This window comes from Euphorbia lathyris, chromosome 8, assembly GCF_963576675.1.
Source record: "Euphorbia lathyris chromosome 8, ddEupLath1.1, whole genome shotgun sequence".
In the NCBI taxonomy this organism is placed as follows: Eukaryota; Viridiplantae; Streptophyta; class Magnoliopsida; order Malpighiales; family Euphorbiaceae; genus Euphorbia; species Euphorbia lathyris.
The window spans coordinates 30,264,934-30,281,867 of record NC_088917.1 but is presented as its reverse complement, the minus strand read 5'-3'; the positions used below and the strand labels follow the sequence as shown (position 1 = coordinate 30,281,867).

The 16,934-nt window shown below is 35.9% G+C and overlaps 2 protein-coding genes across 2 annotated transcripts; both read left to right on the top strand.

The window, feature by feature from the left end:
- Positions 1 to 4,735: 4,735 nt before the first annotated feature.
- LOC136203443 (cation/calcium exchanger 4-like) lies at positions 4,736 to 7,185 on the top strand. The gene has a single exon (XM_065994600.1). The coding sequence runs from the start codon at positions 5,172 to 5,174 to the stop codon at positions 7,086 to 7,088; it is 1,917 nt and encodes a 638-aa protein (XP_065850672.1). The 5' UTR covers positions 4,736 to 5,171; the 3' UTR covers positions 7,089 to 7,185.
- A 3,886-nt stretch (positions 7,186 to 11,071) lies between these two features.
- Positions 11,072 to 13,585, top strand: LOC136202884 (protein OXIDATIVE STRESS 3 LIKE 1-like). The gene is made up of 2 exons (XM_065993846.1): positions 11,072 to 11,682; positions 12,844 to 13,585. Exons 1-2 carry the CDS (start codon positions 11,402 to 11,404, stop codon positions 13,295 to 13,297), a joined length of 735 nt encoding a protein of 244 aa, XP_065849918.1. The 5' UTR covers positions 11,072 to 11,401; the 3' UTR covers positions 13,298 to 13,585.
- Positions 13,586 to 16,934: the final 3,349 nt, after the last annotated feature.

The window sequence follows — 16,934 nt, the reverse complement described above, 5'->3', positions numbered from 1 at the left end:
GGTTCGGGGTATGAAATGCTCCGTTTATGCTGACTGTTCTCGATCCACATGAGCACTTCACTTTTAGAAGCATTGAGTGGCGTAAATGATGAAACAAATGTCGATTTGTTCTTAAAGCCTCTTCGCCGACCTCTAGAGGATGAATCTTGGTATTTATCTTTCTCCTTCTCTTGACGGCGAGATTCGCATTTATCCTTTTTGAGCGGAGAAACTGATTCTCGGCGGATATCATCCACCTCCATAAAGTCTTTGCAACGTTCCATCAATTCTGCCATGCTGTTGGGCTTCTTTCGAATTAGATCCTCCTGTAAACTCTTACATGTTGTGTTCTTTACCAGAGATTCCACTGCCATGGAGATATCCACATCAACAATTTGTATACACAATTTGTTAAAATTGTTTACATACTCTCGAAGGGATTCGTTCGCCTTTTGTTTTAATTCAAAAAGCTTCCGTGACTTGACCACTAGAGGGATACATCCGACGAATTTAGCACAAAACTCTCTGCTTAGTTGATCCCAACTGTCTATCATTCCAGGAGATAAAGATTGGAACCAGTCATAAGCGGGACCTCCTAACGTGGTGATAAACATCTTGCATAGCACCGGTTCCGTTGCACGGTTAAGGCGAAGCAGTATTCGATATTTTCTGGCATGGGCCTTTGGGTTGTCAGCACTCGTGTATATTGGGAGATTAGCTATTTTAAAATGCCTATCCGTTTCCTCCGCTTCGATCCAAGCCGTGAAGGGCGAATCTCTATTGGCGAATGGATTATGCCTGGCATTCTCCTCATTCATGCGGAGCACCGCAACTCAAACTCTATCATCAAAATTCTCCGGACCTGACCTTGGGCGTCCTCTCCGTGGAGATCTACTTGGAGAAGATGAAGAGCTGGATCCGGAAGACGGATCCGATGGTGAACGTCCGCCTCCGCTTCCACGTCCGCCCCCTCCTCCACCTCCACCTCCTCCTCCCTGTCCGCCCGGAGGAGCTTGACCGTTACCCCCTCCATGGCCTCCTGAAGGAAGGTGCCTATCATCACCTTGGTGTGGCGGTGGCGGTGGCCTATCCGAACGTGGCATCTCGACTGGCCTTTTGCTCTGTCTACGTCCAGTAGATGGGGGTGATCTACCCTTGCGGGAGGATCTCGGTCTCCGAGGCGAAGGTGATTCGGACCGCCTACTTTTCTCTTTTCTATGCTTTTTGTTCCTTCGCCCTTCTGATCCACCCAAGGAGAGATTCGACCGTGGCCGCCTTGGGACACTTGATCCGCCTAGGTTTATCCCCTGGCTTACAGACCCGCCAGGAAGAGTTTGATCGTTCCTTTGACTTCCTCCTGCGCCAGCAGGGAATAATTCCCGATTGAGCGGTCGATCCCCAAGCGCTACTGTGGAAGTTACCATGGATTCTGTATTATGAGCTTGGAGAAATGAAGAATTGAGGGCGTTTGATCCTATAGTCGCCTGGGGCCATGAAGATACCGTAGACGTGGGCGTCATGCTCCAAAACGGAGGAATAATCATGAATGACCGTAGGCGATTACCCATCTCAGGGCCAAACTCCCTTCCTATTGCTTCTGCACACATGTTGATGAATGCGTCTGGTGGCACACTACCTTCAGCTTGTGTTATGGGAGCACTTGAATCAGCACGACCAGCACTAGTTACAGGTTGGCTTGATGGTGTTACTAATGGTGTTTCTTCCCCCGATGTGGGGTTCAGTTCCCCATTTGTCATGCCCTTTAAAAGTTAACGAAAAACCCTTTATTTGATTAAGGATTCCACGATCACCGCACCAATTGATGACTTGTGGAGAAATTCTGATCAACTTCCGTCCCTGTGGGGGCGTCGTTGGGTTCGACGGGGGGAAGCTCCGATGCCAAAGTCAGTAAGGAAGAACAAGAGAACAAACTGAATTGACAGGGGGTAAGTGAATGTGTACCTTGATAGCCTGAGACATAGGCTATATATAGTCATGAAGTTGTAACTTCTAGCAACTAGAAAGTCTCCATTAATGTCCTATTAATGGCGGTTACAGGTTACCCTTAAGTTGGCGGTTAGCTAATTGATAGCTCATTAATGGTTTTTATTGCTAGATCGGTCCAGCCGTTCTAATGGCGGATTGAGTGTTTATGGAGATTCGCCTCATAGGTTCGCCTGCGAGTCTCTTTTGGTGAGTCCTTGGAGATCCGCCCGCCGGATCTCTTTGTTTCCATTCGCCGAGGTATTCCCGTTTTAGGTGACCAACACGTGGCGTTCTTTAGGCGAATATCCCTTTTGATCCTTGGGATAATATCACAATGTTATCATATTATAATTTTATGTTGATTTAGTGTATTGTAGGTCCTAATTAATTTTTAATTCGAAATGGTCAAACTCTCGTTGATTGGTCACTAACCGATGAGATGTACTAAATTATCCGGCCACCTTCACTTGAGTTATATTTTTATGACAAAAAATCCAGGTACCAAAGTGTGAATTAGAAAAAGTTCAGGTACCATTGATGTAATTTACTCAGACAAACTTACATTGACCGGTCATTTACCGGTAAAATTTACTAAATTGTCCGGTCATCGTTACTTCGGGTATATTTTTGGGACAAAATATAATCTAGGTACCAAAGTGTGAAATAGGTAAAGTTTCGGTACTATTGGTGTAATTTACCCGGTTAGATTATATAGAACTAAGGGTATTTTTGTCCAGAATGGATGGAAGTGTCTAATTTGATAAAATGAAAGGAAAGTATATCAAATATGTTAATGGACCCATCAATTGTACGGATGACAATGGGTACTATATCCATGAGTATTTGGCACAACCCGACCCTAATGAGACTACCCATACCCTATATAAAAGGGTATGAGATCAAAACTATTACCCGTTAGGGTAATGGGACGGGTATGAAAATACCCCCTAGAGTACCCGGTATCCGTTACCCGTTATAACTCTTTTATATACTGATTTTTTTTTTACTTTTTAGATTTAAGATGTTAGGTATGATTGAGTGATACCACTAAACTACTTTATTCTTATTGATTAAGGTTCAATTTATTCAATTTTTAGATGGATGATTTATTAAATTTATACTTTATTAAATTTGTAATATTATTTGTTTTATTTATCAATTTTTAATGAGTAAGGATACATGCGGTTACTCGCGAATTAAATGGGACGGATATTAGATGTAAAAAGTATACACATTAGTATAATGCGACAGATAATTATCTGTTGCCCTCCCTAAGCTAGGGATGGCAACGGGTAGTGTACCCGCGGGTACCCGATATAGGGATGGCAACGGGTAGGGTACCCGCGGGTAGTGCCAATCCCAAACCCTTACCCTTTTATTTTTTAATTATCCGTACCCTTTCCATTACCCTAACATGTATATGTTTTGCATCCCATACCTTTCCCATTTAATTCACGGGTACCCGTGGGTACCCTTATCCGCGGGTAGGGTACCCGCGGGTAGTGCCAATCCCAAACCCTTACCCTTTTATTTTTTAATTACCCGTACCCTTCCCATTACTCTAACATGTATATGTTTTGCATCCCATACATTTCCCATTTAATTCACGGGTACCCGTGGGTACCCTTACCCGTTAAGAATCAATAAATAAAATACAAAATATTACAAATTTAACAAAGTATAAATTTAATAAATCGTCGATTTAAAAATTGAACAAATTGAACCTTAATCAATAAAAATAAAATAGTTTAGTGGTATCACTTAATAGTTAAAGAACAAAAGTTTAGTATTCAAATCTCACATCTTACGTCCGAAACACAATAATAATTTTTAATATATAAAAAATTTAAGACGGGTAACAGGTACCGGGTACCCTGGAGGGTCTTCCCATACCCGTCCTATTACCCTAACGGGTAATAGTTTTGATCCCATACCCGTCCCATACCCTTTTATACAGGGTACGAGTAGTTCCATTAGGGTCGGGTAGTGCCAGGTACCCGCGGGTAGAGTACCCATTGCCATCTTTAACCCGGCACTACCCGACCCTAATGAGACTACCCGTACTCTGTATAAAAGGTATGGGATCAAAATAATTACCCGTTAGGGTAATGGGACGGGTATGGAAATACCCCCTAGGGTACCCGGTACCCGTTATCCGTCATAACTCTTTTATATATTAGAAAAATTATTGTTTTTTAGATGTAATATTTGAGATTTTAAACCCCAACCTTTTATTTTTCAACCATTGAGTCATACCACTAAGCTGCTTATTCTTATTGATTAAGGTTCAATTTGTTCAATTTTTATATAAATGATTTATTAAATTTGTACTTTGTTAAATTTGTAATATTTTTTATTTTATTTATAGATTCTTAACGGGTAAGGGTACCCGTGGGTACCCGCGAATTAAATGAGAAGAGTATGGGATGCAAAAATATACCCATTAGAATAATGGAACGGATACGGGTAATTAAAAAATAAACGGATAATGATTTAAGATTGGCACTACCCATGGGTACCCTAGCCGTTGCCATCCCTCCCCTAAGCAATTGATCTAGATTTATAATTGGGGTTGTTTATAATATCGTTAGGGGAGTGAAGCGTGAGAATGTCGGAAATCCTCTAATTGATCTTATTTATTTGCTGTTTTTGTTGATCTCGAACAAGAAAGCAGATTAAGATATAGAAAAGGTCGATTTTTTTTAATTAACGTAACAAATAAAAAAAAGAAGAGAAAATCAACTTGAAGAAAGATTAAGGAAATGCAAAATGGCGGGGTGGACTAAGCAGGATAATTTTTTTCACTAGGTAGAGACCCCATTCCCCAACTACCTGAAATAACGTCCTATTCTTTTAGATTTATGTGGAGTCCTTTGGAAGGGAAAAGCACAGAAACCGGCACATATCTAACCGCCGAATTACCATAATTTTGGTTCATGGCGGCGACGCCGTGACAAGCTGCGTTGCTCACCCGCCGTGACATGCTCATCTTTCGTCCTTCCCTCCCTTATTTCACCAAGAAGCCACCTCGAATCTCCCTCTTTCGATGGTACACGCTTCCCCTTTTACGCGTTCCCCTGTCTCTTTCTTTCTTGCAATTGCACATATATCTTCTTTCTTCTGTTTATCTTCCCATTAGCGAAATTAGAGTTTTGCGGTCTCGCTGTACGAGACGCATTTATTAGTTTTGAGAGTAGGAGTCAAATATGGTTGAAACGAAATGCTTTTGTGCAATTGGGAGTTTCCAATTTCATCGTATTTTCAGAGGAATTTCTTTTTTGGTGTTTCTTTTCTTGCTCTACAATCAGAGGGATTCTCTTCAGAATCCGTTTCATGTGAATTTGTCTTCATCTCGTAATCAGCAATGGAACTTGAGAGGAAGGGGACTTCCTGAAATTAGTGATACCGATTTGCTTAATGACACCACTATTATTCCACGCATTGATCCAAAATTATGTTCTGGCTTGTTGAAGCACAGGGGTTTTAGTAGTCAGTGTGAATATTTGATTCACCATCCAGAATGTACTTCAGGTGGACTTTTCAACTACATTAGATTTTTGTATTGTGATTGCCAGAAGTTTCCCTTTGTTGGGTACCTGGTGTTGGGGATATGGCTGCTTGCTCTGTTTTATCTGTTGGGAAATACTGCATCAGATTATTTCTGTTGTTCCTTAGAGAAGTTATCTAACCTTCTGAAATTACCACCAACTGTTGCCGGTGTTTGTTTGCTTCCATTAGGAAATGGAGCTCCTGATGTGTTTGCTAGTATTGCTGCTTTTGTTGGTAACGATACGGGTGCAGTGGGCCTCAATAGTGTGTTGGGTGGAGCTGTCTTCGTTACATGTGTAGTTGTGGGTGTTGTCTCTATTTGTTCATCAGAGAAGAGAATTCAGATTGATAGAATATGTTTTATTAGAGATATATGCTTCTTTTTGTTTACTCTTTTGTCACTGGGTGTAGTTTTGATTGTTGGCAAGGTGACAGTTGGGGTTGCAATAGCATTTGTTTCTATTTATGTGATTTATGCATTTGCAGTTGCTGCAAATGAAATACTGAGGAAAAATGCTTGGAGACTGAGATTTGGTGCTCTAACACCAATGGTGCCTATTAAGGGAAGTGTATTTTCTCATGGAGGTGAAGAAGATAAATCTGTTTATGCCTCTCTGCTTGGTTCAGATTCCGTAAATGATGTACCACATCTGCAGAATAAGTTGCCACATTGGATGTGGGCTTCAAATGTGGCAATTTATTCGGATGAGGTTTTGAAGGGGAATCAAGAAAGTGCCAAACAAGAGTGGGGCTGGAATGAGGAGGAGACAGTGAAAGGCCACATTTCTTGTACCTGTTCCAATATTTTTTGGGTGCTTGGGATGCCTTTTACTATCGTAAGAAGATCAACAATTCCTATAATTGAGGAGGAACGATGGTCGAAAGGGTTTGCTGTTGCCAGTGGTACATTAGCACCCGTTCTTCTAGCACTTTTATGGAATACCCAAGATGATTTGGGTATATTGAACAGAGAAATTTCATATTTCATTGGTGTTTCATCTGGTGGCGTGCTTGGTGTTCTTGCATATCTATACACTAGAGTTGACGAGCCACCCCAAAAATTTCTATTTCCATGGGCTTTTGGGGGGTTTGCTATGAGTATTGTCTGGTTCTACATCATTGCCAATGAGCTTGTTGCTTTGCTTGTAGGATTAGGTGTGGTATTTGGAATTAATCCAGCACTCCTTGGTGTAACAGTATTGGCATGGGGAAACTCAATGGGTGATCTAATGTCTAATATTGCACTCGCAACGCACGGTGGGGACAGCTTACAGATAGCAATGTCAGGTTGCTTTGCAGGTCCTATCTTCAACACACTTGTTGGGTTGGGACTTTCAATGCTGCTTGGAGCCTGGGCCAGGAGACCTAATCCATATAAAGTTCCGGAAGACAGCAGTTTGTTTTATACAATAGGATTTCTTGTGTTAGGACTTGTTTGGTCTCTCATCATCTTACCACGAAATGACATGCGCCCTAATAGGAAGTTAGGAATTGGCCTCTTGATTATCTATATAATGTTTTTTATTTTCACGATGGCTACATCTATGGGTAATGTGTTAGTGGTACATTTATGACTTTTGCATGTCTAGGGACAAAGTGACTCTAAATATTCTTTAGCATGTGATGTACTAAACTTGATGTTGCTAGTTCATCCTATTTTTTTACATGTGATGAACGGTCTCTGATATCTTGTGTAGCATTAAGTTCAGATGGCAAAGTAAATACCAGGAGCAATGTTTTCTGACAACTTAAACATAGTGAGAATGTAATGTATGTATGTCATTGATATATGTAAGACAAATGTTAGATTGCAGTCACTATATATTAATCAAATCAGCCGTTGTTCTGTTTCTCAGCTAAAACCCACAAGCACATGTGCAGATTCTTCAACTGTAAGCAAATTGGGCTGTCTAACAATGGGAGGATAGCTCAGGTACTTGATCAATCTGGCTAATGTGAGCTGCTTTTCATGCATAGAGTATGAAATTATTAAGTGAATTGTTATAAACTTAATATTTGTGACTGCTACTGTTCGTAAGAAATAAAATTGTCTGCAGCCCCTTGTGGAGCATTGTCCTTGATGATTAATTTCAAAACTTCAGCACTAACTTATATTTGGTTTGAGAAAATCAGGGAGCAATTTTAGTGTGACCTTTTATATGTTCGATGCATCCTTCCCTAGAGTGATTAGTTTAATCCACCAGTTAATATGAAGATACATTCTGATGAAGAAACTACATGAAATATAAATTCAATTCCTACTTCCCTTCTCACAAAAGGATAGCCCTCATAATAGTTAAGGTCAATTCATAGTTGAAGCCTTGGTTGATTGAGAGCAATTGCATGTGTTTGATTCTTGAGAATGATAAATTCATGCAATTTGATAACTCTTAGGCATGCATATTTGGCTGAGATGCTGATAGCTAATAGGTTTAACGATTTGTTATTGTCTTCCTTTCGTTCATGGCAATGTCCCTATTCAGCTTTACATAGATTATCTAGTGGTTTCTCACATTATAGGATAATTTCATAATAGCAAAAGCTAGAGCTGTAGGAGCACCACTTAAAGTACAAAAAATGGAGCAAGGGAAAATTAGAGGAAATACTAGAAAGAACACAAAAAACCATTTGGGTTTACTGTTTCGAGGTTCTTCTAGATCCAAGACAAGGATGTAACTCAAATTCTAACCCAAACCCCATAAAATAGCACTCCAAATCCTGCAGGACAGTAACTGATGGATCAACAATTTCAATGTCCTTAATATAGCTGAGTTTTTCATCTGTTTTTGCTGATTTATATCCCTCTTTTCACGTTTGGTGCAGGTAAGTTAAGATTTAAGTGATGGTTTTCTTTGTTAATTTTGCCAATCAAGTCCTAAGATATATCTTGTAAGTTTTAAGTTAAAATATTGACGAGTCCTTCAATTTTTCTACTTTCATGAAGTTGCGGTGCTCCTATTCAAGACCGTAGCTGGGTTGGCATTGTAAGAGTTGTACAATGTTTTTTCTTTGGATTTGCAACCTGGTGTGATAGCATTTGATTTTATTCTGCTAAGGCTTTAGATTGAGTACTTTGGGTGATGCTCCACATTTAAGATTACATATGATTTTACCCGAAAAAGCAACCCTTTTATACTTGAACAATGAGCCTAAAGAATTGAGCCTAAACTATTATTATTTGACCTTGACATATAAAAAAATGTTTGCAATTGCCTGCTGATCTACTATTATTTTGTGACACTGATCCACAAACATATAGCAATCCATTACATTTGGTTCTGACGTATAACAATAGATGAAAATTAACGCGGATGTAAGGAGACCCGTTAACCGCACGTAAGATCATTGCTAATCGGGTGGAGAAGGATTGATGTTCTTCAAGATTGTAGAAGCAAAGAAACAATTGGTTGTCAGGAGTGAAATATTATATGAAAATTAAGACAACCGAACAGATTAGTGAAATATTATATCAGTTGTATTGTGATTAGCATACATTAACATTTAACAAGATCTCCTTATGTACATGTTAATTTCTGTTTAAATTGGATCAATTATGATTGATTGCTAGGGTTACTGTCACAAAATAATGCTAAATAGTGCTTTTAGCGTACAATGTACTTTTTTTTTTTTTTTTTTTTTTCATTTTGGGTGGCATAGTTCAAGTGCTAATTTGGTAGAAGAAAGAAAAAGTTTGGATTAATTTGATGAGAGAGTACAGATTGAGGAGTTATTTTGTAGTTATCCAAAGCTACACATGTGTTGGCCAAATTCCCTTTCAATATGGACATTCCTGTGGTTTTTTTGTCAATATATAATAGTCTTCAATAATAATGTGTTGAATTAAGGCATATTCATTTGACTGAACCTTGTGGTTAAGAATAATTAAGCCATAGCCAAGTAATGTTGTGCATAGTGTGTGAATATTATTGAGAGATTATAATGAAAATGAAACTAACTCATTGTGAATGCTTCAAAACTAGTAGCAGCTATTATAGCTTTAATTAGCTGTAAAGTCAAAGACACAATTCTTCTTTTCTTCTTTTTTTTTTTTATCTTTTTTTTTTTTTTACTTGAATTTGATAATTTTAAAGGGAAAGAATAATCCATTATCATCCAATAATGCATGTAAAAAAGGTGGGGGAATTTAAGAACAACAATAATGTCCATTCAAAAAACAGAATAAAACATTAAAAAAGGATAGAGATTATGAGCTTTTTGTACGAACCATGTTTTATTTGCAATTGCAGAATATGCCTATTCTTTTCTTTTCTTTTTCAGGCATTTCAGAGGATTGGTTTTCCCTGTCTCATTTCAATAATAACTGGATTTTTCTGGCTGCTCATTCTTATATCAATTCTTTCATGTTTACTATACATACAAAAAAGTAAATAAATGTTTATCTGCAAAACTAAAATGAATTTTATTAGAAAATTAAAAACAAAATAAGCTTTGATATGTGTTGGTTGAGTTTGGGTTCGTGTTTAATTTACCTTGGATGTTTTTACACTCTTACTGTAATGATTTTACATTTTTCTTTTGAGGTTTTAGGGGGCGTTTGGTTCGGGGTCTTTAGGAATGAGAATGTGAGAGTTTCATTCCATTTGTTCGTGTTTGTTTAAAAAAAACATTCCCTTTACCCATTTTAAATTATAGATTTACCCCACTTTAGGTTAAGCCCATTACCCCAGCCTTGTAGGGAATTGGATTCCATTTACTCCATTCAATTTCCTAAACATAGGGCAATTAATGCTTATTCATTTCCTTTTCTTTAATTTTCATTTCTTGATTCATTTTTCCTTACCCTTGTGAATCAAACGTCCCCTTAATATTAAACTTTTATATTTTGTTACCCAAATACTAGAAATAACTATCCACTATGTATGCATTAAACTAACACTAATCGCTTAAACTAGATTTTGAGTAAATAGAAAGCTTTAATTGGGAGAGAGTCATCTAAATAGTACCTGATGAACCTCCGAATAGAGAGATCAGACAAATTGTATAAAAAAACACTTCGTTTGTAACGAATATCGTGCGGAATAAATTAAATTTTGTCATTAAAATTTAATTTAATTCATTTAGATGTGTTTTTTACATTAGAAAATATTTTAATACAACACAATTCATATGCTAATTGAATAAATTATATTTAATTGAATTCATAAGACTATTTTTAATTTGATTTATGAATTCTACATCACAAATTATTTTTAAATATGAAAAGATTTATTTCTTTTTAACTTTCAAATACAATAATTAAACTAATAATAACAAAAAGAAATGAGTTAAGGGTGAAAATAAGTTTGAATTTTGACAATTAATATAGTAATTAGTTTTGTAAAATTAAATTAATTTATCAAAATATGACAACTTGAGAATTAAATTGATATCTGAAATTTAATTTACCCAAAATTAGAAAGAAAAAGTCACAAAAACTTGGAAATATCCACTTGATTGGTGGAGTGAGCAGTGGATAAACCTGGTCCAGACTCGAAACATCGGAAGGACACGGTTTGTATTTAGTATTTAACTATTTATAAATTCAATTATAGTAGACCGATAAAACATACCCCACCACTGCAGCTGATAATCTTCTTTACTTTCCCCAATTCATTTCAGGATAAGCTTTCTATCACCTGTACTAGCATTTTTTTTTCCCTTTCTTTGTTCATCAATTCCCACCATAATTTTCAGTTTTCTAGGTACGTGTGTAAAGTTGCCTCTTGGGGTTTAATTTATTCTGTTTTTGTGGGTTATGATTTCACCAGTGGCGTAAACCCATGTGCCGTTTCCTTCCGTAGCTTACCCCATTTCTTCTTCTTACATCTGTTCATTGCTTCATTGGCCTCTCTCTCTCTCTTCTTCACACTATTCGTATCGTTTCCCTATGTCTATTGCTTTTCACAGGAGCTCTGGGAATTCCGTCCAGCGCTCTGCTTTTATTGTTCACGATATGCCTTCGTTTTTAGGGGCTTTTCAGGGAGATCGCCGTTTTCCGGTGGCGGAGGATGATGATGATTCTTCCAGCTCTTCTTCGATTGGGAGAAATAGTGATTTGTCGTCGGATGGGGAAGATTCCGGCGAGGAATTTGAAGTATCTGAGGTTCAGAGCTTGTATAAGGGACCTTTGGATACTATGGCTGCATTGGAGGAGGTTTTGCCTATCAAGTAAGTTTCTTACAACTGTTAAATCTGATGGGTCTTTCATTAAATTTGATGTGGTTTGAGTTTTATATGTGATTTCAAGAGTAATTTGTTTGGGGTTTATCAATTCTTCAAACCTGTCACTGTTTTTTTTTTCTTTTTTTACATTAACTGGAAAATTGCAAAATGGCTTGTCTAGGATATTTGAAAGATGATTTGGTATTTACTGGATGGGGATAGGGCGGAAGGTACCTTGTTTGCTTAATTTATACTATCAAATTGGGGCTTTTGAGTTTTGGGGAGAAGAAGTTTTGGTATTGGGAAAATGAGATATGTTTTACTAATACAAATTAATAAGTGTGGGATGATTGATTCTGGTACTAAAGTCATAGTGTTAGCTGTCTAAGCGCTTGATCATGAGGAACTGTCCTTCAGTTTTCGACATGATCTTCACCTGTTTCAGAGGCTGCTTTCATAAATATGTTCATCTATGGTTTAAGCATTGTGACTTTAACTATTGGTTTAAGCTTTTGGTTCAATTAATTTCATGACATGGTATCAACGATCTTTTGGTGAAAAGGGTTTGAATTCTAGTAACCTTATTTGTGGATTAAATTGCAATACATGGTAATATAAATTAGATCTTTAATTATAAGTTTAAGCTTTCAGTTCAATTAGGAAATAACATGCATGGCCACCAAACTTTGCACTTACTAACGCTATGGCCACTCAAATTCAAAATTTGACATAAAAATCACTCAATTTTGCCCTTTTGGTAACCCTCTATTCTAGCTTGAGCTTTTTGATTTTGATGTCATTTAATTTGTTTGGTTGTGAGAGCGAAAGTGACTGTTGAGAGAGAAAATGCTCTGAAAATGGTGATTAACATGGAAGACGTGTTTCTAAACAACTTTGAAACTTAGACCTTTTCATTTTGATGTTGTGAAATTATTTTGAAACCCTTTTCATAAAGCGTCATAATGTTAATAAATGTCAAAGTTGAGTGACTTTGTCATATCAAGTTTTGACATTGAGTGACCATAATGTTAATAAGACAAAGTTGAGTGGTCATATGTGTAATTTACTGTTGTTGCTTCTTGTCTCCATTTTTCACTTGCTATATTGATATAGAGGCATGTGTTTCTGGTGTAAGATGCTGAATGTTTTGGTTTCTTAATAATTCAGGAGAGGCATGTCAAAGTTTTACAGTGGCAAGTCAAAGTCGTTCACAAGTCTAGCAGACGCCTCTTCTGCTTCCTCTGTTCGAGATCTTGCAAAGCCCGAAAATCCCTATACCAAAAAACGCAAGAATCTATTAGCTCGGGGTAACGTGTGGGACGATCAGAGTCGCGCTTTGCCCTCCAAAAATGATGCAAGTTGCACATCAAAGAAGCCATCAATCTCTAATCAAAGTGCATTAAATCACAGGTGTCCTATAAACTACTCGAAAAGCAGTAATATAATGGAGGAATCTGAGTCGAGGTCATCTTCACCTTCCTCTTCCCGTCCGCCCTTGCATCCACGAGCAAAACCAACACATGTCTACGGATCATGTTCATCTCCTCCTCGAAGGAACTCGCCTTGGCGATCCTTCTCGTTTTCTGATCTACAGAGTGCTGCTGGAAATTGTAATGACTAATGTGCAATTCGTGGGGAAGGTATTGACGGTATGCTAGGCTGACATATATAGGTTTAGGTCTAAAAATGTGGAAGTCAGGAAGAGTTATGGTTATGAAGATCGAAGATTGCTCTCATTTGGGTTCTTCTCCCTTTGCATTTATAGCTATAGATATGCCATTACCTTGGCATGTTCCTATGATTATATAATAAATGCAGCATCACTCTTCTTTTTGTGTTGTGTACTATGGTTTAAAGTGATTGACATAATGTTTCACTGTCTTATTATAACAAGTCTCTCTTTTCTCTGTGTGCATTTATGTATGTATGTTTCACCCTATATATAAATACAGGGACGGAGCCAGTCCTTAGAAGCGGGGTGCAAATTTCTACGGCTGCACTCCGTTAAAAAAAATCTCCATTAAATTAGGATAAACAAAATTATAAACCATGCAAGGGAAAATTTAGTTGAGCAATTTGGGTTTTGAATTCGTCGGGGATATTATCTGCGTTTTTGTCCCTCCAGCTCCGATGGCTGGATGGCTGGAGTTGTTTCGGCACTGTGTCCTCACAGACTCTACCCTGTATGCGGTGGTGGAGCCTGCTCAGTGCTTAATATCTTATATTTTAGCAAAGGATAAAGGCATAGTAATGATCCAAGAACTAATGGCTGCTGGGTGCAAAGAAAGGCAGGAGACATGTGGGATTCTGAAGCAGAGGGTAAATAAAATTGCTTGTTTTTTTAGCACATTCATATCAATGAGATTCTTCCTATAAGCCCATGAAATAAGCACAAGTTTATATTGGGCCTTTTATAGAGTCCATCATATTTCTCATATTTTGTTAATTTTTTGTTATTTTTTTTTTATATTATTGCTTATTTTTTAGTGCTGATTTATCATGAGTAGTCTACATTTATGTATTAAAAAAAATATGAATTTTGTCCTATATGTTTTTTTTGTTTTACTTTTTTTTTTGGTGTAAGAAAAAGTAAAATTAATTTCAACTATTTAGAAAGGGTATATATTAACTAGTTTTTGGTTCATCTTGACATATAAATATTAAAAAATAATTTAATTTAATAATTAAAATTAATGATATAAAGATATTGTCTAAATTAAATTTTATTATTTTATTTTTATGTTTCCTTTAAATAGTTTTTTTATAGATAAATATAATAATATAATTAAAATTAATATATTATATTATATTTTTTATCACTAAAAAAAGGGAAAGTGACATTTTAGCTATATCATTATTATAATTTCATATTACATATAGATTGTACATTATCAATAATAATATTTTTAAATTTTTTTATATAAATATTTACTCGTGATTTAAGTAATATTTTTTTTTATAAGAGTGATTTAAGGAATATTGGAATTTGTATCAAATGATAATTTATTATTTTCAAACAATCAATGATAGCTTTGGAATTTGTATCAAACAAAATATTTACTCTTAAGTAAATCGTTCTTTTTTACATATGTCAGTTCTACATGATTGGAACATATAACGTTATAAAGTAATTTCATAAATTTCTTTATTTCGAATCTATTTGATTTCAACTACAGACTTATTATATTTAGTCGTGATTTCTTCTGCGTAACATATATATCGTTATAAACTAATTTAGGTAACATATTTATTCCGAATCTATATTTTGATTTCGGCTACTGAACAACATATTTAGTCGTGATTTTAGTCGTTCTTCTGACATATGTTAATTTTATGATCGGAATATATACCACTACAAATTAATTTAGGGGAAATATTTGATTTCGGGTTTAGACCTATTATAATATTACTTTTTGGTTGTTTGTTAAAGAGATAAGATTGATTTCTCTAACGAAGCACATTCAGTTAACTAATAATTACTTGTGCCAGATTTTTTATTGACCATTTGTAAAAATTTCGTATATGCCAGATTTTTTATGCTCGGATTTGAATGGCCATCTTTTGTTGCTTTAGAAAGAGAGTTGACTTATTAATTATTTCCATAAACAAATCAATTTCTCAAATTTAAAAATGCGTGTCCAACAAATTTCCAATAACACACCTAAAGACTAATTAGGCACAACTTCTCAAATTACTTGAGCATCTTTGTTTTCCAATTTGCTTCCATTGCCTATAAATTGAGTTGGAAACTCAAACTCACAAGGTTAGTGTACATCTAAGCTACTGAGAAAATTTATTTGTAGGGTTTACGAGATGACTTCGATGGAGGAATTGAAGGCGTTTCATAGGATTGATAAAGAGCTTTATAGCTTCTTAATGCTGAATCTATAAAGAGATCCGGTGGAATCAATGCAAGTGGTAGCATTATGGTTGTGGTTGGAAAAGCTAGGTTTCAACAAAGTTGTCGTGAAAATCTTATCCTTACCATTCACTCTCATAAACCAAATCTCCGAAGAGGCAATCCTATGTCTTAAGTGCATTAACATCGACGAATTCATGTACCAGCACATGGATATCCCTTTGATGCAAAGTTCGATGGATAAAGCAATCTCTCTCAAAATTTTCATTGATCATAGAGGGCATGCAACTGAATGCGTCACGAAAAGCTATTCGGTACGTGTGTATTCAAGCATTCATTGATATAATGCAACAAACCCTACATAACCAGAAAACATCACTCAACTATGAAAATATGAGACACGATCATGAGAATGTTGTATTGTTGGTTAATAGAGATGACCATGTTCTTCTTCTCTCGGAAGATAGGACCATGTTCGTCATGTTCTCGAAAGGGTATCATGTGAGTGAATGGGAATTAAAAGAGTTCTTTATAAGGAGTTTTGGAGAATATTGCATTGAGTCTATTCATATGCAAGAAGTGTAGATGCGTGAACAAGCATTATTTGCGAGGATTCTGTTTAAATCCGTCGCTATTATTCATATGATTCTTAATCGGAAGGAGAAATCCAAGTTCAACGTCAATGTAAAACATGTTTGAGCTAGAAAATTTGTGGCAAGATGACCAAAATTGGCTACTCCTCCAAACTTTGTTCCAATGCCCAATTTCTCAGTATCCCTATTTTGATCTTGCCCTAATTTCTTACATCAGAATAAAAGAAAAATAAAGTAATAAATTGTGTTAGTTTATGTTGTTAGATGATTTCTTCTTGTTGCTACTAATGTTAGTCAAGTTGAAAGCAAATCTATAAAAAAGTGAGTCATGTTTGTCTATGATTATATCAGATATAATTATAGATATATTCTATATGTATTGTACTGAATGATTAAATTAGATTAAAAAGAAAAAAGAGAGTTAAAAGGATATTATTGCGTTTTTTTTAAGTTTATCGATGGAAGTATGAGTTTTATATCAAGTAAGTTTCTTTCAACTGTTAAATCTTGATGGGGTTTGCGTTTTGGACTTTGCTATTTGTATAGAAATTTTAAAGATAGAATAACCTTATACTTAAAATATGTATAGCATTCTAAAAGTAATTAATGCTATGTTTTACCTTTTCATTTCCAACGTTTTTTTCTCTTTCTAAATTAATGTGCTTGTGTCTTTAATTCTTTTTTATACTAGTACTTAATTGTATAGTATTTCAAAGGAAATACTTTCTTCATTTATTTTTATCAAATTTTTTTGAAAGCAATTTTTTTTTTTTTTTTTGCATATTTAAGCATATATGAACTTTTTT

Coding starts and splice junctions, on each gene's coding strand:
- LOC136203443 (XM_065994600.1), top strand. CDS start 5,172: ATGGTTGAAACGAAATGCTTTTGTGCAATTGGGAGTTTCCAATTTCAT.
- LOC136202884 (XM_065993846.1), top strand. CDS start 11,402: ATGTCTATTGCTTTTCACAGGAGCTCTGGGAATTCCGTCCAGCGCTCT. Junction 11,683..12,843: donor GAGGAGGTTTTGCCTATCAA/GTAAGTTTCTTA, acceptor TTAATAATTCAG/GAGAGGCATGTCAAAGTTTT.